Consider the following 27609-nt stretch of genomic DNA (forward strand, 5'->3'; position numbering starts at 1 on the left):
GTCTACTTCGTGAAAATCAACGACAGCTCTTTTAGTTTGATTTCGATGGTCGTAATGTGAGGAAGTGTCGCACGCGCGCTTAAAACAGAGTACCAAAGAGTGCTCGTGAGACATTTTCACCGTTCAAGCATTGAAATCAAACTAAATAAATAATTGATTTTGCTTTCGTGCTCGCTACGCGTTCGTGTTTACTAACACATTCTCAATTTGGTAACCTGCCCACCGCTGATTATGATAGAGATCCAATATTATGTATTTGGCCTGTTGCTAACACCGAACCTTTACGAACATTTTCGAATCTTTTCGAGCATTTTCGGATCTTTTTTGACAAATATCCGTTACGGTTTTTTTTTGATTTAGTCGCCAAGCCCGCGATAAAATCTATGCAATAGCTTAAAAATTGTGCATCACCGTGGCGGTAGCAAAAGTTGGTTGTGTACGCTGATTACAATTAAACTTTTTACCATCTCTTTTATTTAGATTTTTGACAATCAGCTGATTTCTTCATTGTTGGGAAATTTTAGCTGCCAATTCTCTGCGATTTCTTGCAGACTCAAAATTTTAGTAATTTCATATAAAATAATTAACCAAAAGACGAAGCTATGGCCGGACGTGAAGCCGTAAGAAAAGCTGTACAGCAAGCCCGTCCTATATTGTCGGTGGACCGTGACGAAGCACGTAAACGTGCGCTCAATCTCTACAAAGCTTGGTATCGTCAAATACCCTATATTGGTATGTAGAATGTTCGTTATGTCATCGGTTGGGAAATGTATGCCGCGCTTAAAGCCATAAACAAATAGAAAATATTGCATATTCCATGGCATTGCTCGGGAAGCACCACAGCTTCGTAATAAAAGTATTCGTTTAATTAAACTAACAACTATTTTTCTTTTAGTTATGGACTATGATATCCCCAAATCAGTGAGCCAATGTCGAGCTAAATTACGTGAAGAATTTGAAAAGCATCGCGATGTGACCGATGTGCGAGTGATCGATATGCTAGTCATAAAGGTAAGGTATAAGATGTTTATTCAGCAGTGTACAAAGTGTTGGTTTTTAAAAACTATTCCACATGTTTGCTGAATGCATATACTAACTATAAATACCGTTGTGAAAGGATGAGCGGGATCCATGGTATTATTGCGCAGAGAATGCTGTAAAAAATTACCATGGGTGAATCTTACACCAAATTGGAGATCAAAATTATATCCGCGCAAGACACTTTCTGCACAGTTTCGGCTTTTCCGATATTTTTTGACGTGTTTATCAGTTTTGAGCTTCCGAAAATTTCATTCACAACGAAAATTTGGAAAATAAATCGTCAAAGTCTAAGCCAAAAGATTATCTTTTTAAGCACCGGAACGATCCATCTAAGAAATATCACAACGACAGCATCGCGAAAAACCTTAGGGGATGCGATAACATTAGACTCTAAATAACGCAAGGGCAAAGGCGAAAAAAGTAATTGAAATAAAAATGTTCCAAGGCATTTAGCTCATGAAACTATTCACTAACGGCTGTAAGGACTTACCCCCAACGGGTTAGGGGGTTAGAATATACCCGCGTTAGGTATGCCTGTCGTAAGAGGCGACTAAAATACCAGATTCAAGAGGTTGTGTATCGCAATATATTCAGGTTGCAAGCGCAATATATATAGCTTCTCCAAACCCAATTGTCAACCTCACCTTCGAGCGGCGAATCCCGTTTCACTAACAGACGAGGCTCTTACGACCCCAAGCTCCTCATGGAACTTGGGGGTGGGGAGGGAGGGATGGCCTGAAGGTTTAATGTGGCCATATAAATCGTTCCCGACATGGTCTGACTAGCACCTTAATGGAGCTGTGTTACCGGAGAGTACCGGATCTGTATCTGGCAAAGGACCATCACATCGATAACACTCCCCAAAGCCTTCGGGGAGCAACCTTATAGCTTCAACAAGAACAACTAGACCCTTTCCCCAAGAATTAATGCAGCATACCCAACCAACTAACAGTTGGTGTAAATGATTTAATATTAATATTATTCTAGGTCGTATCAATTTTCTCCACTGTAAGGTGTGAACTAATTGTTTGAGAGCGCACATCAAAGCGACTAACATATACTCGATTCGTGAATATATAGGGATAGTGAACTTTTCTGATTTTTGTTAATTAACACTTTTGCCAATATATTCAGATTAGCCCGGTCCCGGAAAGTCCATGAATAGAGTTTGTACATCAAGTAGTTACTGAAACATAATTAAAATAACATCAAGTTTGGCTTACAATAGGAAAGAAGAACTTTCTTATGATCTGGATACCACGCTTAAAACTCTTAACTGTTGCGGCCGTTGGTTTTAAGTATAAAGAAGTATTGTATTTAGGTATATAACTAATTGTATTGAAGTTATCTAAAATATTTCCTTAATCATTTTTTTTTTATTTTTTTTTTTTTGAGTTTGATCCAACTGCCAGGTAATTCTTCAAACTTGACAAATAATTCAAAAATATTATTGTAGAATTAGTTCTTGACAAAAATTCCAATCTTGATATGTTTCGAATAATCTTGTGTTCTTTATATTAATTATAGAAATAGTTCTTGACAAAAATTCCAAGCTTGATACTCATCTTGTAAATCTTCTTCGATGTTTTTATATTCAGCGTAAGTTTTCCCTTTTAATATTTTTTTTAAATTAATATGTATATATGTATATATATATATATATATATATATATATATATATATATGATATTTAATTATTTAAACAAACAAACAAAAAAATAATAACAATCGGATAAGTGAAAAGAAACAGGTGGATACGACAAAGGAAAAAATTAAATTTTATAATTTCCTCAACAAGTTAAAAAAGGAATAATACTATCATTTATTAAAAATCAATTTTTGTTTCATTAAAGAAGTTAATCAATTGAGCTACTTTGGTAAGATTCATATTAACAAAAATATCATTAAAAGAAAAATTATTAATAAAAAGATCATGTTTAATCTCATTCAAAAAATGACAAACAACAGTCTTATGATATACATCATCAATTAAACCACACCTAAAATAAGGAGAACTTAAAACTCCAATTTTGTGTAGATATTGTAACGAATTTATGGAAACCGCTTATTTCACACCTTCTACTAACGTTCGTATCGCTAAACTGTTCTCCAATATTCAATAATGCAAAATGGTCTTTATTAAAGTACTTCACAAATACACTTATACTTCGCAACCAATAGCGTGCTTAAATCAAACTGAATTGCTCATGCCTCAGCTTGTGCTGCTTTTATACTCTTCGGTTTCCTCGTTCGCATACTTCTAGGCGTTTCTTCTTCTAGAATTTACTACTTAGTTACCAGCTATACAATTACAAGCTATAAACTACAGATGCACGTTTATAGCTTCTCGCTTGGAAATGAGTGATACTTCCACCGATGATTGCATACTTTTGTGCGTTTCTCAGGTATATGCATGTGTTTTTGCGTTTCTCTCCGCTGCGTACATATGTGTAGACATAAAGATTGATTTGTTTATGTACATACCGGTGACTGCTTAGTATCGGCTTAGAGATGATAGTATCCCTTAGTGTTGCTATTATTCGTCATAATATTATGTATCATATGTGTGACCAGTTAAAATTCTGTTAATTCTTTTAATATCATAAGTAGACAAACTAATTTTACCAAACCAACAAAAGTTTTTCTTATATTAAAAATTAAAGCAAACAAATTTGGGTGATCCTTTAACAAATTAAAAAATTTAAATAAAAAGCATCAAAAATCATATTTATTAAAATTTTTTCAGCCTCATCAACAGTGAATTTAACATTTTTAAAAACACCATCATAAATAGCCCTTTTAGCTAATTCATCAGCTTTCTCATTACCATAAATTCCAACATGACTAAGTGTCAAAATAATATGCCTGTTATCAAAATTACTATCAATAATTTTCTTATGAATTCTAATAGCAATAGAATTAATAGTATTATTATTTTTCAAAATTTGACATGAAACTAAACCATCAGTAAAAATAACTGCATTAGAGCAATTATTAACAAAGGCAACATCAATAGCTTCTTCAATGGCTAACAATTCACCAAAAGAAGAAGAAGCTTTAAATGATAAATTAAAACAAATTTCTATTCCATTATTTAAATAAAAAATTCCACAACCAGTACTATCATCAGAAAGAGAAGCATCAGTATAAAAAATTTGAAAATTACGAGATCTATAATCATTTAATCTTTCATTATAATAATATTTAATAATAATATTTGGCAATTACGATTTTTTCATAGGTAAAGTTTTATCAATAATTAACAAATTCGATCGAGAGAAATCATGAATAACCATATCAATATTATCAAAAATTGACTTATATTCTTTATAAATAGAAGAATAGTTAGAATTACAATTCATATAATCAACAATAGAAGATTTAATTGGATCATTATAAGCAAAGATTTTAATTAATTGTTTAGTCATAAGCAATTTACAACGTTCAATCGGCGGCAATTCATTTGATAAAGCAAAGATTTTAACTAATTGTTTAGTCATAAGCAATTTACAACGTTCAATCGGCGGCAATTCATTTCATAAAGCATAAATAGTATAAATAGGCGTAGAAGGAGTGACTCCCAAACACCTTCTAAGATATTTATTTTGTAAAGTGCGTATCTTAATAGAAGAAGATGAAGTATTTACCAAAGATGTATTGGAGTATTCAATTTTATAAAAATTAATATTAGCCGTGTTTTTTAACACGCGCGTATACGTTTCGTTTGCGCGTGTTAAAAAACGCCTATCTTCGCTTAGATAATGATTAGGAGACCCATCTAGCGGCTGTGGTTAAACAACTAGCTACAGCAACAGGGTGTACCGAAAAGCGGAGACGCAACGCTCTGATGGCCATAGGGTATAACATATAGCTGAATCAGTTGCGATGAATTGTGGACACACATAGAATACATAGAATTAGTGTAGAGGGTGAAACAAAGACACATATTTCAGTTACATCTGAGTATAATGCGTATTGAAATTTAGTAGGACAAAATTTATGCGCAGCAATTTCAGAGGTGTGTTTATAGTTTGTCGACTAGCAGTCAATATAAAGTTTAAGCGTAAACGGATATACGCGTGTTAAAAAACACGGCTATTGTGTCCTAAAATCTAGCTTTTTTTCTTATGAAGGGTATATAAAAATGCTGTATTCATGAAAATAGCAACACTGATTAGCAGCTGTGTTTACAAATTTCAATTGATGGCAGCCCCAACTGATTGTTGCGAAGCAAGCTTAAAATAGAATTTGACATTTCATTCTCATGTGCAAATGCTCCAAATATTGGCTCTCCTGTTATGAGGGCAGTACGCTCTCTTTTCGTTCGCCACGAAACTAGCGTTTGGCAACAGTAAAGTATGTAGCTGCGGTGTCCGAGTGGTTAAGGAGATGGACTTGAAATCCATTGGGTTCTGCCCGCACAGGTTCGAATCCTGTCCGCAGCGAGTGGATTTGTTTTTTTAAATTAAACTTTTTTTATTTTCGTTTCGCTTTTTAATTGGAATAAGAATTATCCATCGAGTTGCTATTGCTCCGTTTTACAAAAGTAACACATCTCTCTAGACGCGATACTTTCTTCGACAAAAGATAATTATTAGCTTCCCACTACAACATTCATAGAATGAGAGCTGGGCAGGTCCGTATAAGGAATATATTGCTTTGGACAAATTCTTACATATATCTATAGTCGTGACATCGACTTTAAATTGCGTTTATGAGATTTTGATATAGCGCACTGGTGGATGTATCATCCTGAGAAAAAAGGGGCTTAAGGGCTTAGAATATACCCGCGGTAGGTATGCCTGTCGTAAGAAGCGACTAAAATACCGATTTGATTCAAGGGGTTGTGTAGCGCAACCCTCTCAAGGGGCTGCCAGCGCAATATATAGCATCCCCAACCTAGTTGTCAACCTCACCAACCTGTGGCGAATCCTGTTTCATTAACAGCAGAGGTTCTGGCGACCCCAAGTTCCTCATGGAACTAGGGAGTGGGGAGGGCGGGATGGCGTGGAAGGTTTAATGTGGTCGTATAAATTGTTACCGAAATGGTCAGGCTAGTAACTTTATGGTGCTTTGTTACCGGAACGTACCCGCTTCCCAAGGTAGTCGGTTCTATGAACCGGAGCGACTCGGGCTTTTCCCGACCAAGGACTGTCATTTTAGTGTAACCCCATTTAATTTGTTGCGCCCCTCCCATACACTGTCATCCTCCCAGCAGCTCCTTGCAGCGGGACCGCCCCATATTCTCTTGCTCCGGGAAGGCATCGAAGCCAATCCGGGTCCGTCTCCTGACCCCGGTCCTGAGAAATGGTTTTGCTGCATCTGCCGGAAAAGAATCTTTTTAGGACGGTCATACTCTGTTCAGTGTGTCTCGTGTAAGGGATGGTTGCATCGTTGCTGTTCACGCTCAAGGGCGTCCCGTAGTCTACGCCTTAGCGCCCCCACTACCTTCCAGCACGCCGGAACAAGTACCCGCTGCTGCTCGCTCCCCACGGCGCCAACAACTCAAACGGCTGCTACCACTCATAACTACTATCTCCGTAGTAGTCGGTAGCAATCGGTGCATCAGCCCCTGCCCCCGTCTTCTTCCCCCTCTTTTCCGGCAGCAATCGTGTAGGTCAGCGAAACAGACTCTTAGTCCCTATCCCCGTTTGCCAGCACAGAATATATATGTTTGCGACATCCGCTCAATGCAGCTCCTGCCTTGGGCGGTGCCACTTTCCTAGATGTTCTGGTCTCTGCGACGGCAACCCCCCGACGGGTTTCATTGCGCCATGTTGCCAGGTGGCTAACCCAATTACACCGGGTACCCCAATGCTTATCCACGGTCGTCCTGTCCCAGGGCCACAGCAGCAGTTGCGTCCTAGCCTTTCACAACCCAGGCATAGTCACCCATCTCCTACTCCTAGAGTGACGACGTCTCCCCCGTTGCACTTCAGAATTCTGCAGTTAAACTGTAATGGATTAACTGGGAAGATCACGGAGATAGTCGATTTCATGAAGCGGCACAACATCCGCATCGCCGCGATTCGAGAGACTAAACTCACAGCAATATCTGCTCTGCAGACCTGTTCTGGGTATAATGTCCACAGAAAGGATGGAGACAGCGGAAATGGAGGCGGCCTCACGTTTATCTTACACCACTCAGTGCTATATCATTTATTTGATCCCGACATCGGCCGCAGGGACAGTGTCTTAGAACGTCAAGGCTTATCTGTCCGGTCAGGCGATGCAAACCTAGAAATTATCAACATCTACATCCCTCCTGCCACCTGTTGCCCCAGTGGATACCGCCCTAACATCAGCGCCTTAATTGCATTATTTTAGGAGAGTTCAATGCCAATCACGATCTATGGTATTCTAACTTGCAGTCAGACAGTAAGGGTGAAATGATGGCGGATCAAATAGAAGAAACGACGTTCTGCACAATAAACGGAGATGCCCCCACACGTATGGTAGGATGCTGTCACAGTTCGCCGGATATATCTATCGTGAGCGCAGGACTCGTAAACTGCGTCAACTGGCAGCCGATGGTAACATTGGCATCCGACCACCTGCCTATACTTATTTCGCTCGAGCGTACCGCCGACTTCATTGTCACAGAAAAACGCACTTTCATAAGCTTTAAAAAAGGAACGTGGGACGAATACAAATCATTTACAGACAACCGCTTTGCTGCCCTCCCAATCCCGACTGGTGCTCGCCAAGGGCAGCATGCTTTCCGCAAGGTCATTGAATCCGCCTCGGCTCGCTTCATTCCCGCCGGTAGAATTCCCGAAATTCGGCCTCACTTTCCGGCGGAGGCCGCAAATTTAGCGAGAAAACGTAACCTTATAAGACAGCTCGATCCCGGCGACCCCCAAATAAGGGATATAAACCAACGCATCAGATTGCTTGTGGATGAACACAAGCGGACGAAATGGGAGGAGCACCTAAGCGGTTGTAACCTCTGTGCCGGTGTAGGTAAACTTGGGTCCACCGTAAAGTCCCTATCGAATCCGTCTAAGCACGATGACAAAATTTCCATCGCTTTTGGCGATAAAGTGCTGTCGGATGCGAAAAAATGCGCGAGCGCTTTCTGCCAACAATATATAATGCATTCTACGGTCGACAAAGATAGACGGAGGGCCAACAGACACGCACATAAACATAAATTAAGCGCGTCTCCGATTACCATCACCTCCAAAGAGGTTGAGGATACCATCGGTCATGCTAAGCCATCCGAAGCAGTGGGCCCGGACGGCATAGCCATGCCGATGTTTAAAAGCGTAGGGAAAGAGGGTTTCAAATATTTAGCGCATGTCTTCAACCTGTCTCTTTCCACCTTTGTCATTCCCGAAAAATGGAAAATGGCCAAGGTGGTCCCGCTACTAAAGCCTGCGAAACCAGCTAACATAGGAGAGTCATATCGCCCGATATCTCTTCTGTCGCCAGTAGCCAAGACGCTTGAAGCCATTTTGCTCCCGTACTTCAAAGCAAATTTGCAGCTAGCCTGTCATCAGCATGGCTTTAGAAAACTCCATAGCACCACCACCGCGCTAAATGCCATTAGCACCCAGATAAATTGTGGTTTAAATCAGAAGCCCCACCATAGAACAGTACTCGTTGCGCTAGACATATCAAAAGCTTTTGATAAGGTCAACCATGGCACGTTATTACAAGATCTGGAAGGATCTACCCTTCTCCCATGTCTTAAAAGGTGGACCGCAAATCTGGGTGGTCGGCAGGCATCGGTGCAATTCAGAAACGAAATATCAAATCCAAGAAGAATTAAACAAGGGGTGCCTCGGGGTGGTGTCCTATCCCCACTTTTGTTTAATTTTTACATATCAAAACTACCTTCGCCACCAGAAGGAGTTACTACCGTTTCTTACGCCGATGACTGCACAATAATGGCCACAGGCCCGGGCCCAAAGATCGATGAGCTTTGCAACAAAATAAACGGCTACCTCCCTGATCTCTCCAGTTTTTTCGCCTCGCGAAACCTGGCATTATCATCAACTAAATCATCCGCGACCTTATTTACAACTTGGACGTCCCAAATGTCGACCATTTTGAACATCCACGTCGATGGCACTACGCTACCGACTGTCCTACACCCCAAAATCTTGGGTGTGACGTTTGATCAGGATATACATTTTGGTGAGCATGCAGTCGCAATTGTACCGAAAATCCAGAGCCGTAATAAAATCCTCAAATCTCTTGCTGGCAGTACTTGGGGAAAAGATAAAGAAACGCTCATTACTACTTACAAAGAAATTGGCCAGCCGATTGCATGCTACGCGCCCCCTATATGGTCGCCAAGCTTTAAAACTACTCACTGGAAGTAGGTACAGGCCGGCCAAAATACCGCTCTCAGAATCGCAACGGGTTGTCTTCTTATGTCCCCAGAGCACCATCTACATAATGACGCGCGAATACTCCCCATCACCTGGGCATCCCAACAGGTATCTGATTGAAGAGCCAACACTGCCTAGGGGCTTAAGAATCATCTCCGTAAGCATTATGAGGAAATACGACACCTGAGAACTCAGCCGTATGAAGCCAAAAAATACAAACAGGTCCTCAGTGAACTCCACAAACAGGCGGCGAACCTTTATGCCGGAAATTGACCGGTGAATCCAGTACTTAAAGAACAGTACCCAAAACTTGCAGAAGAGGAACGCACACTCCCCAGGGAAACACGAGTCACTCTAGCTCAACTTCGATCTGGATACTGTAAAAGGTTAAACTCTTACCTATCCAGAATCAACCCCAACATACAAGATGTATGCCCCGCATGGAATGTGTCCCCACATGACACCAAACATCTCTTTAATTGTAATGTGGAACCAACGCCTCTAACACCCCTCTCATTAGGGTACACCCATGTTGAAACAGCAAGTTTCCTTGGACTCCCGTTAGAGGATATTGATGACAATTCGAGATAGGCCGCACCTATTGGATGGGGCGAAGCACGGCTACAACAACAACCGGAACGTACCGGACCTATATCAGGCAAAGGACCATCAACATCGATAGAACTCCCAAAAGCCTTCGGGGAGTGTCTTTATCGTTAATACAAAAACAACTTAAGTTGGTGTATGGGCGTGTCTAATATCGGTAAAACGAAAATCTTTTGGCTTCTAGAAAAGCATCACAATCAAGAAGAATGTGCTCTGCAGTTTCACCTAAACCTTTGCAGAATTGTCATTGCCTGCAATGCCTTGGTCGGGTTCCTGCTTTAATGCAAAATTTGCTTTTGGATATATTGTTTGATGCTGTAAAGCCATCAGAGCGTTTGATTGGCGGAGCCTAGTCATTTGACGCCAAGAACTACAAATATTCCTTTTTCTATTTTATTGAAATCTTTCGCATTCCCTCTTTTATTACAATAAGTAAAATATTTCTTTTTGTAGGGTCAAATGGAGCTAAAGGAATCTGTGGAAATCTGGAAACAAAAAGGTCACATAATGCGTTACTGGAAGGAGAGCCAAGATCCCAAGCCAACTGATTTCTTGTCGAAATTCTTGCAAGGAGTTAATTAGCAAATTTTTCGAGATCATCACATACTTGTATATTAATTACAAATATTTGGCGTATTTGCAACAAGCTGCTAGTACTTGTGAATAGTGATAACTTTAAATAAATAAATAAATGTATAAAAAACGAAAGCTGCTTACTGATTTTTTTTTTCATTGGCAGTCTGTTATATTTGAAATTCATTTAGCATGAAACACGAGAAAACTAATTAAATTTAAACAAAACATGTTATCAAAAAGCTTAAGGCTCTTTTTAATCATTCTTAGCATCGCAGAACAGTCGCTAAAAATTATAGGCAATGATGAATTAAAATTTCAATGCAGAAGAATAGTCTGCAAAGTTACAAGTTCATGTGACCATTTCGATGTTATGTTTTGCTTTGATGAGTATGATTAACTGAGTCTTTACATGATTCCTTCTACTCGATAACTATTCAACAAGTTCAAACAATTCAAAATTTATTTCATATAGAAAAAATATCAATTTTTACAAAAATGTTTAAAAATTTAAACATATAGTAGATATAAATATGTATGTATATGATTTAGGTATGTTTGTATGTATTTATATGTATATAAATAGGTATGTGTATCATCTTGCATCGTATGTATGTTTTACAGCAAACTAATAGGTATGAAGAAGTGGAACGATTTCTCAGCATCTAGACTACAACTCACCACATGATATCTGCAAGTTGTGAATAAAGGCACCAAAACATTTACAAATATATATTTTGGTTAATTTAAAAATACAATCAAAATTATCTAACCAAAGTTTTGTGGATAGATTTGTCCAAAAACATCGTATGCCAAATTAATATCATCCTCATCCATATCTGAATCGGGAAAGTAAAATCCATCATCTTCTTCATCGGTTTCATCGAAGTCATCATCATCCTCTAGCCAACCGTCATCCCAAATATCATAAAGATCGACTTCATCATTAATGCCCAAATCTAAGTTCAATGCGTGGAATGCCACTTTAATAATACCTGCCTTTAAAGCTGAATCATATATTGGGCACTGCAATGAAAAGAAATAAAATTATAGCGCCTAGTAATTGAATGTCTTAAGAAAAGGCAATCTGCCGTTGTTGTCGGAAGTGTGCACATAATTTGGCTCAATTCCACTCTATCTAAATATGGATTTAAAACATTTTCTACGTTCTGATAAAAAATAAATAAAATTGTGCTCATTGATTATTTGCGCTTTTAAGATTTAAAAGCAAGAGAAAAGGTATAAGAACCTTAACTTAGCCAAAAATTGAAAAAAAAATATCTGCTACTTACCACCGCCAATTCATAATCTTCGATAGATGTACCATATACAAAAATTGTTAAAGGCCTTTTAGATTTTTCTTTTCTCTTTCTTAGTATGTCAATTGCTTCCGCAATGAATTTGGTTGAAATATTTTTGCAAAATTGTATATTTAAATGATGTAAACGTGTACAATTTTGCAATAATCTTAATAGCGCTTCATTTGTTATATCCACGGCACCTTTGATGACCAATTCTTCGAGTAATTCTAATTTGCTCAATTTTCGTAAAGCTTCATCGCCTATTGCCCTATTACTGGCACAAAAGAATGTTTTCAATTGTTTTAGTTCTGATATGGGTGTAAAGTGTTCGGAAGTGAGTGAATTTCTAGCAAGAATTTTTAAGCTTTCTAATTGATCCGCTTTATGCACAGCCAATTCTGTGAGCAACATTGTATGCGAAGTGCCGCCAAATGAAGCGCTCCGTAATAGTTCAAGCTGTTTGAGGGCTGGTAATCGAGCTATACGCTCAAACGGAAAATCAGGGCATGACATTTTCAAAACTTCCAATTCCTTGCAATGTTCTGGCATTTTTTCAAAAAAATGTGATGATAAACGTTCACAACGTCGTATGTCGAGTGATTTTAAATTCTTCATTTGTTTGCAAATTTCAATTAAATTCGTTGTTTGTATATTACTACATCCATATAAGTTGAGTGTCTTGAGTTGTGCTAAAGCGCCCATAAATTTGCCTGTGTGTGAGAAGATATACAAAAGGAAACTAGATTATGTACATATAAATATACATATGTAAGTTTGTATATACATACTTACAATTATAGTTGATTAGGGGTTAGTTTATTTTTATATTGAATCTATTTGGAACAACAGCTGTATAGATATTATTTCGCTTACCTGTTACCTCATAGTTTTCGGAGAGCTCTAGTGTTTCTAGATTCTTTAAATGTAATAATGATTGTACTGACATATCATTTAAAGAACAATCATGCAAATGCAATTCCACCAAGTCGGGAAAGTTACGCAGTAATTTCTTCAAACAATCTGGTCGCATTTTACTGTCATCGAATGAAATACGTTTTAAATTCTTACAGAATGAACGTATGAATTCAGCGATACGTTCGCGGTTCTTATATGGTATATTGCCAGCCACGTGCTCAATATATTCACCAGCAAAACGAAAAAAATCACGTATTTCCCACAAGGTCATTTGCGACATTTTACAAAGATCAAAGATTTTATACTCGCGCTTACAATACATTTTGAATACATCGTAGAAACGTTGACATACGCGTGCGAAATGTATTTGGTCGCGCAGCACCAATAACCCACAAATCATTTCTAAGCAATCATCATTTAGCGATAGAACATTTAAATCATTCAAAGTTGCTGATTCAATAGCTGTCATAGCTGTAGCCGCCTCCTCCACTTGAGGTTCTGAAGCTATGTTTGGTGGTTCTTGTACATTTTTTTCTTTGCGCTTTTTTGAGCAAGATGCCGTATTACAGTCATGCGTGTGCATACGTCCCAATGTTTTATCGGCACCAGGCTGATTCCAACTATCACCAGCTTTAACACCAATGCGTGATCCCTGCAAACGATGATTGGTTTTTACCAATGCCCTAAAAACTATACATCAACACATTAACTTCAAAGATGAATACAAGCGATGTACCTGCATGCACTCACTGGGTCGCTGAAGTTAACAAACCCCACTTTGGGTGCAGCTCTCCTTGACTTCTTTTTGTCTGCGACTAAACGCACGCTAGCAACTTCACCAAACTTTGTAAAATAACGGCGTACATCATCCTCGGTAAACTTTAAATGAGGCACAAAGATGTAAAAATGTGCAACACATGTTACTATACACAAAGATAATTCCATCGCTCACCTGTTTTGGTATACTATATACAAAAATGTTGTGAACCAATACGTTATCCTCTGTGAAAGCCTTTTTATCTTTTATAACGAAATTTTGTTTGTCGGAAGCCTCTGTAACTGTAATATTTTCAAGACACAACATTGACGACATCTTTAATGCGGCACGGCAGTACTCACGGAGTTCAAGGACATCAAATAGTGACATTCTGTTTTAATAGGATTCCAATATTGAATGAACAACTTCCACACGTCTTATTCCCACAAGAGTTCTAACCAGGTGCCGCAAGCAAAATATTTCCTTAAATGTTTCCTCTTTTTGGTTTCTGAACAATTTTTTTGATTCTGCTTCTTTTTGCAACATCCGTTCACGTTTGAATGAGCTGCTGAATATACAGTCACCATAGATATGAGGCTGAATACTTGAACGTTTCTCGAGCTGGTATTGGCGCCATATTTGAAAATGAGAAAAAACAAAAAAAACAGTATAATCAGAAAAGAATTCGCGTTCCAATGGCCAGGAGTCCAGGGGCCCTATTCGCTAACTGTGAGTTTGAAAATGTACACAAAAAATTGTGTAAACTTTGAAATTCTTTTTCCGTAAAGCAAAACCTTTGTAAATTTTACCAAGTAGCGCAACTAACAGCTGATCGGTGAAAATTCGCACATTCACACGCACAGTTCTCGACTCAGTTTCAAAACAAAACTTTAGATTATTTAATTCAAATTTTAAAGTGAGATAATCCTTAAAAATTTATGTTTACAGAATATATATGGAATTTTTGTTGTTATTAAAACAATAGTTTTATTTATATTAAAGCTTTTATCATTTTTTTTTTTAACTTTGAAAAATCTCCGAACACCATTCCTTCATTATGTGACATTCGACTGCCTAGTCCACTGCCTTCCACTCTATTCGCAACATAACCTCTACTTAAGCTGCCAAACTATATAGTAAACAATGAGCAAAACTGTGAACAAAAAAGCTCACTGATAAAAATTTCGTGAGTTTTCTTGGCAGCCAGTGTACACTATTCTGACATTCAAAACTCATACGCACTGTTGCAGAATGACTTTTTTGTTTTCATGGCGTTTGATGAATATTTTCTCACTGACATAAGCCGGAGTCATTGGTGCCGTATGTCGTATTGCTGTATCCGTATCCCTAACGTAATCAGCTGTTTATCGTTACGACGGTAAACCAAAACCCAATTGGTTGGCTACGATACGGTTACGACCTTAGCGGCACCAATAATCGATTGCACTGATTCTCATAAGGTTGGTCAAATCAGCTGTTATAAGGTTACCGATACGGTTACCGATAAAGCACCAATGTCTCCAGCTATAAGACTTTTACATTCAGCGCTCATTCAGCAAAACAATGTACACAATAATTTACAGAATCGCATGAAAATTTGAAGTGCAAATTGTGTGTGCAAATGAGTTTTCAATGAGTGTACATTTTTCAGTTTTTCACAGTTACGGAATTGACCCCCAGTTCACGATAAAAATTTGACAAGCAAATGCACTGGGTGCCTTCGGAGAAAAAGAAAAATGTTGTTACTTGGCAAACATGTTTCCGTCAGCTATTGATAGAAATTTTGTTTCATGAACGGCGAGTTGAGCCAGCTGTCAAGTGAAATAACTATCTAATTTTGTTTTGTTGATATTCCGACAGGGTGGATAAAGGAACAATTTTCCGTCATCCCTTGTCAAATTTGGTTTGAGACAACCCGGTTTCGGCGTTGTGCCATCATCAGTGTCGATTTTCGTTCTGATCTGTTGTTGTCGTTTGACCTGTATTTATAGTTCGTAGGTACATGAGCAGGTATTGTCAAAATTGATGCTTGTGTATGTGCTGTGTGTTCATTCAGAACCGAGGGTGGTCGATCGATTTGTGTGGCTGACTGAGGCAGGTAAAAATTTGTTATTTTAGTCGTTTACCTTATTTGTGGGTTTGTTGTTTTGGTGCGTTAATTGTTTTGGGTTTATTTGTTGTTCTGTGTTTGTCTGTTGTACCTATGTGATTACTTTCTTTCTTGTAAACAAGTTTTAAAGGCTCGGATATTGTGCCAGAAATTGTGTTTATCTGTTTGTTTATTATTCTACCGTCGAATGTTTTCTGTTTGTAGATTTCCATGTTTTCGAATACGTTGAGACGTAGGCCTTTTGCTTGTACCCACCCAGCATTTTTTGAAATTATTAATAATATTAGAGTCTTTTTCGAGTCTCCAGCATGATCAAAATAAGCATATATGCGCTCATTTTTTGATCAGAAAAGACTCCCTCGTCGGGAGAAAATGGTATCCTACGCGCGACTACACTTACTGAGCCTCTTTTAACCTATATTTTTAATCAGTATTTAGTATTTTTCGAGTCATATTTATCATCATTTATAAGTCTTGTGGAATAATTTTGAAGTGTGTTTTAAAACTTTTGAGATTATTTCTCGAGACATTTAGGAGTCTACTTGGAATCTTATTTTAATCATTTTTTGTGATCGCTTTACATTTTGTTGTTGCTTTTCAATAAATTATATTTCACTCATAATAGGGAGTCGATTCCGAGTCTTCTTTTGATCGCAGAATTGATTAAACAGTTTTTTTTATTTATTTATTTGTTTGTTAAAGTCAACAAAGACACAAAGCGGTCGACTACGGGATATAAGATACAATACATATAACAAGGAAAGAAAACATAAGCGTAAAAAACAAAATTTCAAGTTAAAACTTAAATAATAAACAATCAAATTAATTAATTTAAATTTTAATTAATACATAAATCAAATCAAAAATAAAAATTAGTTAAAATCAATATTGAAATAAAATTGACATCTTATTTAAAAATTTTTAAAAATATCATACCAGACGTGAGAGTATTTCCGTACGGATAGCAGCAATCGAATACTCAAAACTAATGCAGTTGTACAGTTCGTTATAGCGCGAGCACCAATTGCGAAGAGGGCTATATTTGGCAAAATTACGCCGTAGAATGGGTAAATGAAAGAGTACATAATGTCTTGTAGTTCTCGCAGGAACAGAAAAATTCAGTCTGCTTACAAGGTCAGTGGAGTCTATCTCACCGATAATCAGTTTATGAAGGACATTACTCGGGGTAATGTTCTTCTATTCTCTAAAGTTGGCAAACTAATGAGAAGAAGTATATTTCTATAAGGTGGAAGATGTTGATTTGATTCCCAGTTAAGACCGCGTTAAGCGAAGATTAGAAACTGCTTCTGTACCGATTCAATCCGATCTATATGATTTTTATACCCCGGGGACTATTTACAGGAACAATACTCAAGTATTGGGTGAACCAAAGATATGTAAAGGGTCTTGGTTAAATAAGGATCATCAAATGCTTTAGCCCATCTTTCAATAAATCTGAGTACACCCGATGTCTTGTTTACAGATGAAATATGCATGTTAAAGCTCAATTTCGCATCAAAAAGAACACCTAGGTCACATACTACAGATATACGCTCCAAGGGAGCACCATCTAGCATATAGGATTTTAAAACTGGGTTGACTCTGTGAAATGTCATTAGTTTACATTTGCAGCAGTTCAAAACTAGTAGATTTACTGTACACCACAATTGAAATGAGTCAAAATCGGCCTGAAGTAAATCCAAACGGGAAGAGTCAGAAGGCAAGTATGTATAGCATAGTTTAACATCATCTGCATACATTAGAACATGGGAATACGAGATAACCATTGGTAAGTCATTTATAAAAAGGGTAAAAAGTAATGGACCCAGATGGCTACCCTGAGGCACACCAGAAGTTACTTCTATCGACTCTGAGAGACTGTTTTTGAACATAATTCGCTGAGTTCTATTTAAGAGATAGCTGCGAAGCCAAAGTAATAAATTCTTCGAAAAACCCATTAAGTCAAGTTTATGAGTTAAAAGCTCTTGATTAACAGAATCTAATACTTTGCTGAAGTCGGTATAAATAACATTGGTTTGGTTATTGAATAAAAATCAATCCATGACTAGAGAGATGAACTCAAACAAGTTGGTTGTGGTTGATCTTCTACACACAAAACCATGTTGGCTGGGTGATAATAAAGAAGTACATACATATTGAATTTGGCAGGTGATGATCTTTTCAAACATTTTAGGAATAGCCGAAAGTTTAGCCATGCCCCTGTAGTTCTCGATATTGGACCTACTACCTTTCTTATGTAAGGGAATAATAAATGATTGCTTCCAAATTGAAGGGAATACAGAAGATTCAAGAGATAGTGTAAATAATTTAAGGATCGGCTTAGATAAGTTAACAGCGCAAAACTTTAGAACACAACTAGGGACACCATCTGGACCCGGAGAGGTATTTGGTTTCAACTCCAGAAGACTCTTCAGAACAGTATCTATATCTATGACAGGAACGAGAATACAATTAGAACTTCCTTAGGTGTAAGGATAGAGATCCGATGGAAAAAGTTGAGATGAATAGGTCGACTTAAAGTATTCAGCAAATAAGTTGGCAACATCATTATCCGAGCTTGCGTTCTTACATCCATAAGCAAAAGCAGACGGAAATCCTGAGGTTTTCTCTTAGAATTGACAAAACTAAAGAATTGTTTCGGGTTGTTAAAAAATTTAGGCTTACACCGATTTAAGTAACGTTTATAGCACTGTTGATTAAGACGATGAATCTAGCAACTAAATATATAGAAAAATCGGAGCATGATCCTGATATTTTAAATCGTTTGTATAGCCTAGATTTAATATTATATAGTCTTACAAGATGTCTTGAGAACCACGGGGGTCTGCCCGTTCCAGCATTGCTATGACGAAGAGGCACACGGCATGCAAAGAAACCATCGAGAGAACTGTAAAAAATAGAAGTTGCTGACTCGACATCTTTACAAGCATATAGATCCGACCAGTCATGGGTGGAAATAAGATAATTCAGCTTATTAAAAAAAGTTTAATTCACTGTTGCCAATCCAATTTACTGTAGGCAAATTGAAGTTACCAAGCACCACCAGGCGGTCCCTATCTCGCAACTGAGAGTAAACACTACGTATAGATGAGCTATGTTGAGTATAAACATACATATCCGAACGTGTCGGAATATAGCAGCAGCAAATAAATAGACTAGCACTACGTAATGAGATCTTTACTGCTATAAACTCAATATCAGATTCATAGTCCAACGACAGTAATTCTGACGGTAGGCTAGAGTCTACGGCTATAAGGACACCACCCGCTCTAGATACATGACCACGCCTATACACGACATAGTTACACGAGAAAATCTCTGAGTTTTAATTATCTTCCTTAAGCCAGGTCTCAGAAAAGGTTATCACTTGCGCTGTGAACGAAAAACTGTTTAGAAATAACGAACTCAATTTGGATCGTAAGCCACTAACATTCTGATAATGAATAGATATATAAGACAAACCGATATTTACGTCTGTGGTATTCTTGCCGAGTCCGGTAAGTTTTTTGAAATTCTTACATTTGCCTTTTTTGTGAACAAATGTACCACCGAATGTTTCGGCCAAAAAGACTGTTCAAGAATTTTGTCAAAATATGCATCAGGCACTGATATTTTAAAAGACGAGATGTCCTTTTCATACTTAAAATTAAATTTGTAAACACTTAATTAAATAGGTTTAGAATCAAGCTTGGATACAGTTAGTTATGTCATCTTCCGTCAACGATGCGTGAAGCCGTGATACAAATATCGACCTACGAGGCGACACAGCAGTCACCTCTCTGCGGACCTCAGGTTGCACTCCAGTATTAACATCATTAATAATATTATCAGCGTTATCAGCAGACCTATCATTGGTATTTACAGCATAAGAGGTACTTGAGGTATCGACGGCATCATTATTAGTATGTGGGGCGACAGTATGTACAATATCGGCGGTGGTGAAATTGTTTGAAGTAGCGGCGCCAGAATTTTCAACAGTAGACAGCCTGGCGTCACTGCAGACAGCGGACGGTGACAAAATAATTGACGAAAAAGAAGGTGGGATGGGCACAGAGAGGGGTGTAGGTGTGAGAATAGCCGATGCATTATCAGTTATATGTAGCTGTGAACATTCTAGAGGAGTGTTGAGGGGGGGAGGGGGGGGGGACCCCTACACTGCGAATGCGAGCCAGAAGCAACGGCGAGAAAGTGCATAGATCCATTGCATATGTAAGCACAGCATCGTTGTTGTGTTCTGAGGGCAAAGTACACGAGCAGTGAGCTTTGAGCGCACCAATTTCGGCAGCCAACACACCAATGCTATCACGATTGTTCTTATTGTTTTTGTTTTTATTTTTATACTCAGTTGAGCAGAGCTCACAGAGTATATTAAGTTTGATTGGATAACGGTTGGTTGTACATATATAAAGGAATCGAGATAGATATAGACTTCCATATATCAAAATAATCAGGATCGAATTAAAAATTTGATTGAGCCATGTCCGTCCGTCCGTCCGTTAACACGATAACTTGAGTAAATTTTGAGGTATCTTGATGAAATTTGGTATGTAGGTTCCTGAGCACTCATCTCAGATCGCTATTTAAAATGGACGATATCGGACTATAACCACGCCCACTTTTTCGGTATCGAAAATTTCGAAAAACCGAAAAAGTGCGATAATTCATTACAAAAGACAGATAAAGCGACGAAACTTGGTAGATGAGTTGAACTTATGACGCAGAATAGAAAATTTGTAAAATTTTGCACAACGGGCGTGGCACCGCCCACTTTTAAAAGAAGGTAATTTAAAACTTTTGCAAGCTGTAATTTGGCAGTCGTTGAAGATATCATAATTAAATTTGGCAGGAACGTTACTCCTATTACTATATGTACGCTTAATAAAAATTAGCAAAATCGGAGAAGGACCACGCCCACTTTAAAAAAAAAATTTTTTTAAGGTAAAATTTTTACAAAAAATTTAATATCTTTCCAGTATATAAGTAAATAATGTCAACATTCAACTCCAGTAATGATGTGGTGCAACAAAATACAAAAATAAAAGAAAATTTCAAAATGGGCGTGGCTCCGCCCTTTTTCATTTAATTTGTCTAGGATACTTTTAACGCCATAAGTCGAACAAAAATTAACCAATCCTTTTGAAATTTGGTAGGGGCATAGATTTTATGACGTTAACTGTTTTCTGTGAAAATCGGCGGAATCGGTTGATGCCACGCCCAGTTTTTATACACAGTCGTCCGTCTGTCCTTCCGCATGGCCGTTAACACGATAACTTGAGCAAAAATCGACATATCTTTAATGAACTTAGTTCACGTGCTTACTTGAACTCACTTTATCTTGGTATGAAAAATGAACGAAATCCGACTATGACCACGCCCACTTTTTCGATATCGAAAATTACGAAAAATGAAAAAAATGCCATAATTCTATACCAAATACGAAAAAAGGGATGAAACATGGTAAGGTAATTGGATTGTTTTATTGACGCGAAATATAACTTTAAAAAAAACTTTATAAAATGGTTGTGACACCTACCATATTATGTAGTAGAAAATGAAAAAGTTCTGCAGGGCGAAATAAAAAACCCTTAAAATCTTGGCAGGTATTACATATATAAATAAATTAGCGGTATCCAACAGATAATGTTCTGGGTCACCCTGGTCCACATTTTGGGCGATATCTGGAAAACGCCTTCACATATACAACTACCACCACTCCCTTTTAAAACTCTCATTAATGCCTTTAATTTGATACCCATATCGTACAAACTCATTCTAGAGTCACCCCTGGTCCACCTTTATGGCGATATCTCGAAAAAGCGTCCACCTATAGAACTAAGCCCCACGCCCTTTTAAAATACTCATTAACACCTTTCATTTGATACCCATATCGTACAAACATATTCTAAAGTCACCCCTGGTCCACCTTTATGGCGATATCTCGAAAAGGCGAACACCTATAGAACGAAGGCCCACTCCCTTTTAAAAATACTCATTAACACCTTTCATTTGATACCCATATCGCACAAACAAAGTCTAGAGTCACCCCTGGTTCACCTTTATTGCGATACCTCGAAAAGGCGTCCACCTATAGAACTAAGGCCCACTCCCTTTTAAAATACTCATTAACTCCTTTCGTTTGATACCCATAATACACAAACGAATTCTAGAGTCACCCCTGGCCCACCTTTATGGCGATATCTCGAAACGGCGTCCACCTATGGAACTAAGGATTACTCCCTTTTAAAATACTCATTAACACCTTTCATTTGATACCCATATCGTACAAACGCATTCTAGAGTCAACCCTGATCCACCTTTATGGCTATATCCCTAAATGGCGTCCACCTATAGAACTATGGCCCACTCCCTCATAAAATACTCTTTAATGTCTTTCATTTGATACGCATGTCATACAAACACATTTCAGGGTTTCCCTCGGTTCATTTTCCTACATGGTTATTTTCCCTTATGTTGTCACCATAGCTCTCAACTGAGTATGTAATGTTCGGTTACACCCGAACTTAACCTTCTTTACTTGTTATTTTTAGCACTGCGCTTATTTGAACTTGCTTTTTTCTTCGCTTTGTCTTTGTTGCTACGTTTTTCTTCCTCTATGTTGACAGTTTGGTTACAACAAATTAAGTTTTTTATGCCATCTATTTGAGTAGACAAATCCCTGAATTTTACTTCAAAGGTAGTCATTATGGCTTCCAGCTTGTTTTTGAGAGGCTAGGACGGAGTCAAATGCCTTCGAAATTTTAACAGGCGCATTTACACACTCCGCTCACATGTAGCGTATATGATAATTTGATTTTATTAGTTTGTCATATTCAGTGATGGCGCCCTCACAGCACGCACGATGGAAGCGCTTTTTACAAAATCCATTACACGGCACACTTGTATTGTCAGTACGACCAAAACCCTTATCACATTTTCCGCAAAAGTCATCCATTATTAAGTTGAGATCAAAAACTCGAGAACGAAATACCAACTCAAAAACGAAAACAAAGCGAGCAAGTAGATTCAATAATGAACGTCTGGTCACCTTTATATAAGCTGATGGACAGATGTCTTCACACACAGTGGCGCAGTTGACCGCTTGGCAAGTGTCAGGTTAGTTAGTAATGGCGCAAAGTGTATTTACTTGTTCTTGTACTAGCTGTTGTTGCATGCAATTAAATTTATAAATGCATTAGTTATTGTTGTTGTTGTTGCACTGCAATTTAATTTTAGATTCACAATTATCCACTTTTACAAGAAATACGCCAGAGAGAAAAAAACGTCCATTAACTTCCGATCAATAGAAAGGATATAACCATGTATTTAGAAATTCTCACAATTGTTTGACACTTTAAACCAATTAATTAAATTCTCAAATAGACGAGCAAAGAAACTTTCGACTTGCTTAGCCAGAGTTGCCTTTTTAGTCGCCAAAAGGAGTCTCATTGTGGTGATTTATACTTTAATCAATCTTCCATATGCTATGTGGGTATGTGAAGAATCCTAACTGTTTTATTGATGTTTGCTGGGAACATTCATTCTCGACCATGTGATTCGCGAAGTTAGACTTTGTTTGGATTCTGTATTTTTTTGTTGTAAACTCTAATATGTCCTCTGAACCTCGTTCTTATTTGCCGTCCTGTTTGTAACTATGTTGGCATCCGCAGGTGAGCTTGTATACGCCGTGGCTGTTAATCGGATCATCTGAGTTAGTGCTAGTTCGTAGTTTTCGCCCTAGCTTTTTCGATGTTTTGAATGCTGTGTTAATGTTGTATTTTTTAAAGAAGTTTTCCAATTTATATGTTGCTTTTCTAGTATATGTCATTCTCGTCCAGTAATTATTTTCCTTTTCATTATTTCTTTTTGGTTCTACATTTGTCCTTCTGAGCCGATCTACTAGTGCTTTTTTATATCCGTTGTTTGCAGAGATGTTATATATGACCTCAAGTTCTATCTTATATGCCTCTTATGTAAGAGGTGTTCTTTCAAGTTTATGTACCAAATGCCTTAATGCTTCATTTTTATGCTGTTTGAGGTATTATGTATTGTTACGAATATTAGCAACACTAAGGGTACTGCCATCTCTAAGCCGATGCTAAGCAGCGCTTGTATGCCCATCCATAAATCAATCATTATGTATACACATATGTACGTTATAATTATATGGCAGTAACCAAGTAAATTCTGGAAGCGCCTAGAAGATGCAACGAGGAAATCTCAGAGTAAAAAAGCACCAACGGTAGAGGCGCGAGAGCTAGTTTTGATTAAGCACGCAATCTGTCGGACAATAGTAGAGTTATTTATTGTGAAGTACTTTAATAAAGGCCATTTTGCACTATTAAATATTGGAGTTATTTATTCAACAGTTCAGTAATTCGAACTTAGCAGAAGGTTGCAAATAAGAAGATTTGCAAGTAAATTCGTTAAAGTATTATTGTGTCGGCGACCGTAGACTTTCTATATATGTCATAGTTAATTCTTTTGGTTTCTTTATCAATATTTATCGTGAGGTCTAGATAGTTGATTCCTCCGTCTTTTTCGGTTTCCATTGTAAATTTTATATTTTCGTGCTGCTTGTTGAGGTACTCCAGTACAAGCTGTTCGTTATTAGCAGTTAAAACGCATATTATATCATCTACGTTTCTAGCATAAAATGACACGCCTAATTTTGGCCTCAGCTCCTGTATGTACTTTTCTTCCAGATTTTGCATGAACACTTCCATAAGAATGGCTGATGTGGGGCTTCCCTGCAAAAATAGTTGGATTACGTGTTCCATTTTCTTCGAGTACTCTAACAATACTCCTTTGCAATGCGTTTGCGGACCACCATCAGCCGATCAATGCTCGTTTTTTAACGACAGTGATCACGACACGATGACGATCGAACAGTGTTGCCAAAAGTAAAATATTGCATGCAAATAACTAATAATAAAATTTTACTTTGGCAACTCTGATAAAATGCAACAGCGCACTGGTTTTATGTATACATATTATATTAGTTTCTTTATTCACGTATGCGTATGCGTATTATATTAGTTTCTTTATTCACGCAAATGCTAAATAATATAAAAATATTCGTAGTATAAAATATAAAAGTTGTATTGCCCCTCTTCATTTACTTTCATTTTAAATTAAATTCGCTCCGACAATTCTTTCCGACACAATTCCTCTTTAGTACTTTGGCATATGATCCTCTGTGGGTGCTCCATGGAGTACTACAGTGAAACTACTTTGGAAAGTAATCTCACGTATGCACTCTATGTAATACTCACAAACAAAGCGAGATAGGGATCACCTACTCCTCTCCTAGGACATCGCAATGTTAATTGGAGCACATTTTTTGTATGAATACAGATTAGATTTGGAGCAGTCCTATACTCCCAAAGGAGTATTCCTTACATTATTTATAGAGTACTCGCGTTTTTTGAAGGGTTCCCATTTGTTTGTCTATAACTATCCTTTAAATTTAAGGAAAAGAACTTCTTAAATTATTTTTTACACTCCACCATAATATTAAGAGAAACAATTTCATTAATAACCAATACTTTAAAATGTCAGAGGGGCGAATAAACACATTGAGCAAGTGTAGCGAAAAAATATATTTAATCATTATTTTGAAGTAAAATTCCTACCCTTGAGTGGATCGTAACTAGTCAACGATACCCTCAGAAAATTATCACACAACGACTGCTCAACATTTGTATTTCCTGCAAGCGCCCAATGTGATGTATATGGATCCACTTGTTGCTGCATTTGCACTGTCCATTGAAACACGGAGAGTGTTGACAATACGGCAAAAGAACAGGTACCTTCACCAAAGAGGATAAATACAATAAGAGCCCCCTACAAGAAACGCTGATAGTTTTACTAATACACTCACACTTGTAATTGACAATGCTGATCCTGCAATGACGTAAACATTCATACTCAATTTTATGTACGTTCCTTTGTTCGCTCACGCATGTCCGCATGTACCCAACGACAGCCTATAATCATGAAAAAGGACTCAAACTGGGAAAGCTTCGGACACCTGGTACAGAACAAAAGAACATACAGCAGATACCATTATGCATGTGAGACAGATACATAATTCTCAACGGAATTTTATGTACGCGAGAACAGTTTATCCGATTTAATCATGTTGTCACTACTGACTCTCATATGACCATCAAATGATTATCACGACTGTTTTGTTATTTTTTAAATTCCGCCATTTTCAGCCGACGAAAACCATATAAAATATAAGTTTAAAAAATGAAAAGAGAGCATTTCAACGCTCCATGCTAAAAGAAAAAAATCGAAAATAATATTAAAAAATACCAAAAGCTGTCGGAATGTGTGGGGCGCACTCAAAAAATTGATACGCGAAAAATAATAGTGGTTAGTGGTGATTTATTTTTAAATGTGTTTCCGCATGAGGAAAGCGCTCTTCTGTTGTTTTGTTATTTTCTGAATTTAAATTGAACATTCTGAACTCGAATTCTTATAAAACTATTTATTTTAAACAAATAAGAAATACGTATGCTTTTATCACGTACAAAATTAAAAACGTAATGAAATGAAGTAAATAAAAAGCAAAAAGCATTGTTTCATTTTTGGCGGAATATAACAATGGTCATTTATGATAGTTTAACAGTCAAACCTGATATCTACAGTAAACTATCATTTATGACACTTTTTGATAGTTAGAGTGTCAGCACTGATCCAGGAAAATGAATGAGAGTGAGCAGTACGGCTATATACTTAATCAGTAGGCCATGTTGGTGTATAAGAAGGAGACAAAAACTCACACGTACACAGTTGTTTACATCACATTTGCGCAAGTCCCCTTAAGTTTGGGATAGAAAGTTTGTATGAGGCGCTGATCGTTAGGTTGACATTGCTGACAATCAGATGATAGTCATATGATAGTCAGTATTCTTGTAGGGGCCGTCACTTGTTATTTTTTGGTATTTACTCGATGTGTACTGAGAGGCAGTCGCAACTTTTTTTTTGGGCGAGATGTTTATAAATGTCTTCTATACATTTACATTTTCGTGGGGCGTTTGTGTTTATTTTTCGACTGTATTTAATTAATTTATTTATTTCTCTTTCCAAAAATCACAGTTGCACAAGTGGCCAACACGGCATGGATAAATGCGAGACAATTAAAAATGTCCCTCTCAGAAAACATTCAGCATCAATTTTTTCAATTTCCAGCGAGATACTCGCCACAAAATAACGAGTGACGGCTCTTATTGTATTTATCCTCTTTGCCTTCACCTTGAGAAGCTGAATAATAATTTATTTGGCTTTTGATATTAAACCCAACCAATTACCTAAAAAAAATGCATGGAAATCGCATGATTAGCTGATGGTGCTTACAGAAAACAACCCTAGGTGGGTCCACGCAATACTATCTACAAAATTTTTCTTCTATGTACAATAAAATCATCATGTTCAATCGATGTTCGATTACTTAAATAATTTGCTCAATAGTGTTTTCAAAAATATTTGTAGACGACTGATATATTACATTATAAACATATTTTAAAATGTTTTCAAAACTGGCTGCGCAAATTTAATGTATTAACCAGATTTTAAAAATGAATATTAATATGTAGTCTAATTTTCTGTATACACATTTAAAAGAAAAGTTGATTTGAAACCCAAATGGCAATTCATGGCACTTCAATTTAATAACCGCGAGCAAAAAACAAACCTTTCTTCCATTCTCAGGCCATTCGCGACAGCCGTTCTCGCTGTCAGCTATTATTTGACAGGAAGGTATGGCAATGGAGGAATAGAAAGATTTTTCACTTATATCACGGTTGCCACGTTTGGTCCATTTGGACCAAAAATGGGCCTTTCCAACCACATTTGGTCCGCTGTTCCCTTTTCCAATTTTGGTCCTTTTTAGGCTAAAATCAGTAGAAACCCTGGATGAGAATAGCTTAAGCTGCAACC

The 27609-nt window shown here is 37.4% G+C and overlaps 2 protein-coding genes and 1 non-coding gene across 5 annotated transcripts; 2 read left to right on the plus strand and 1 right to left on the minus strand.

Moving 5' to 3' along the window:
* The first annotated feature begins 484 nt into the window (after positions 1–484).
* On the plus strand, positions 485–10694 carry ND-B14 (NADH dehydrogenase (ubiquinone) B14 subunit). The gene is made up of 3 exons (XM_067771800.1): positions 485–732; positions 896–1011; positions 10440–10694. Exons 1-3 carry the CDS (start codon positions 603–605, stop codon positions 10566–10568), a joined length of 375 nt encoding a protein of 124 aa, XP_067627901.1. The 5' UTR covers positions 485–602; the 3' UTR covers positions 10569–10694.
* Positions 5405–5486, plus strand: TRNAS-UGA (transfer RNA serine (anticodon UGA)). Its single transcript has one exon. It is a non-coding gene; the product is annotated as a tRNA-Ser (tRNA).
* Positions 10695–11004: 310 nt separating the features above from the next.
* On the minus strand, positions 11005–14269 carry LOC137243742 (uncharacterized). Of its 3 annotated transcripts, none has more exons than XM_067771795.1 (7): positions 13895–14267; positions 13728–13828; positions 13512–13654; positions 12734–13458; positions 11852–12570; positions 11333–11585; positions 11005–11250 (listed from the first exon to the last, which is right to left on the minus strand). In XM_067771795.1, the coding sequence occupies exons 1-7, from the start codon at positions 13920–13922 to the stop codon at positions 11237–11239; spliced, it is 1983 nt and encodes a 660-aa protein (XP_067627896.1). In that variant the 5' UTR covers positions 13923–14267; the 3' UTR covers positions 11005–11236. The 3 variants fall into 3 exon arrangements, with proteins under 3 accessions (XP_067627896.1, XP_067627895.1, XP_067627894.1); XM_067771794.1 differs by having other exon boundaries at positions 13728–13834; positions 13895–14261; XM_067771793.1 differs by having other exon boundaries at positions 13728–14269.
* Between the last annotated feature and the right edge of the window lie 13340 nt (positions 14270–27609).

Source organism: Eurosta solidaginis, chromosome 3, assembly GCF_040869045.1.
Source record: "Eurosta solidaginis isolate ZX-2024a chromosome 3, ASM4086904v1, whole genome shotgun sequence".
NCBI classification, from domain to species: Eukaryota; Metazoa; Arthropoda; class Insecta; order Diptera; family Tephritidae; genus Eurosta; species Eurosta solidaginis.

Bases quoted from the DNA above. Each gene is read 5' to 3' on its own strand.
- ND-B14 (XM_067771800.1), top strand. From the start codon at position 603: ATGGCCGGACGTGAAGCCGTAAGAAAAGCTGTACAGCAAGCCCGTCCT. The intron at 733-895 runs GTATGTAGAATG...TTTTTCTTTTAG, and splicing joins TCGTCAAATACCCTATATTG to TTATGGACTATGATATCCCC. The intron at 1,012-10,439 runs GTAAGGTATAAG...TTCTTTTTGTAG, and splicing joins TCGATATGCTAGTCATAAAG to GGTCAAATGGAGCTAAAGGA.
- LOC137243742 (XM_067771793.1), bottom strand. From the start codon at position 13,922: ATGTCACTATTTGATGTCCTTGAACTCCGTGAGTACTGCCGTGCCGCA. The intron at 13,459-13,511 runs GTACATCGCTTG...TATAGTTTTTAG, and splicing joins GACCCAGTGAGTGCATGCAG to GGCATTGGTAAAAACCAATC. The intron at 12,571-12,733 runs GTAAGCGAAATA...TCTCACACACAG, and splicing joins CGAAAACTATGAGGTAACAG to GCAAATTTATGGGCGCTTTA.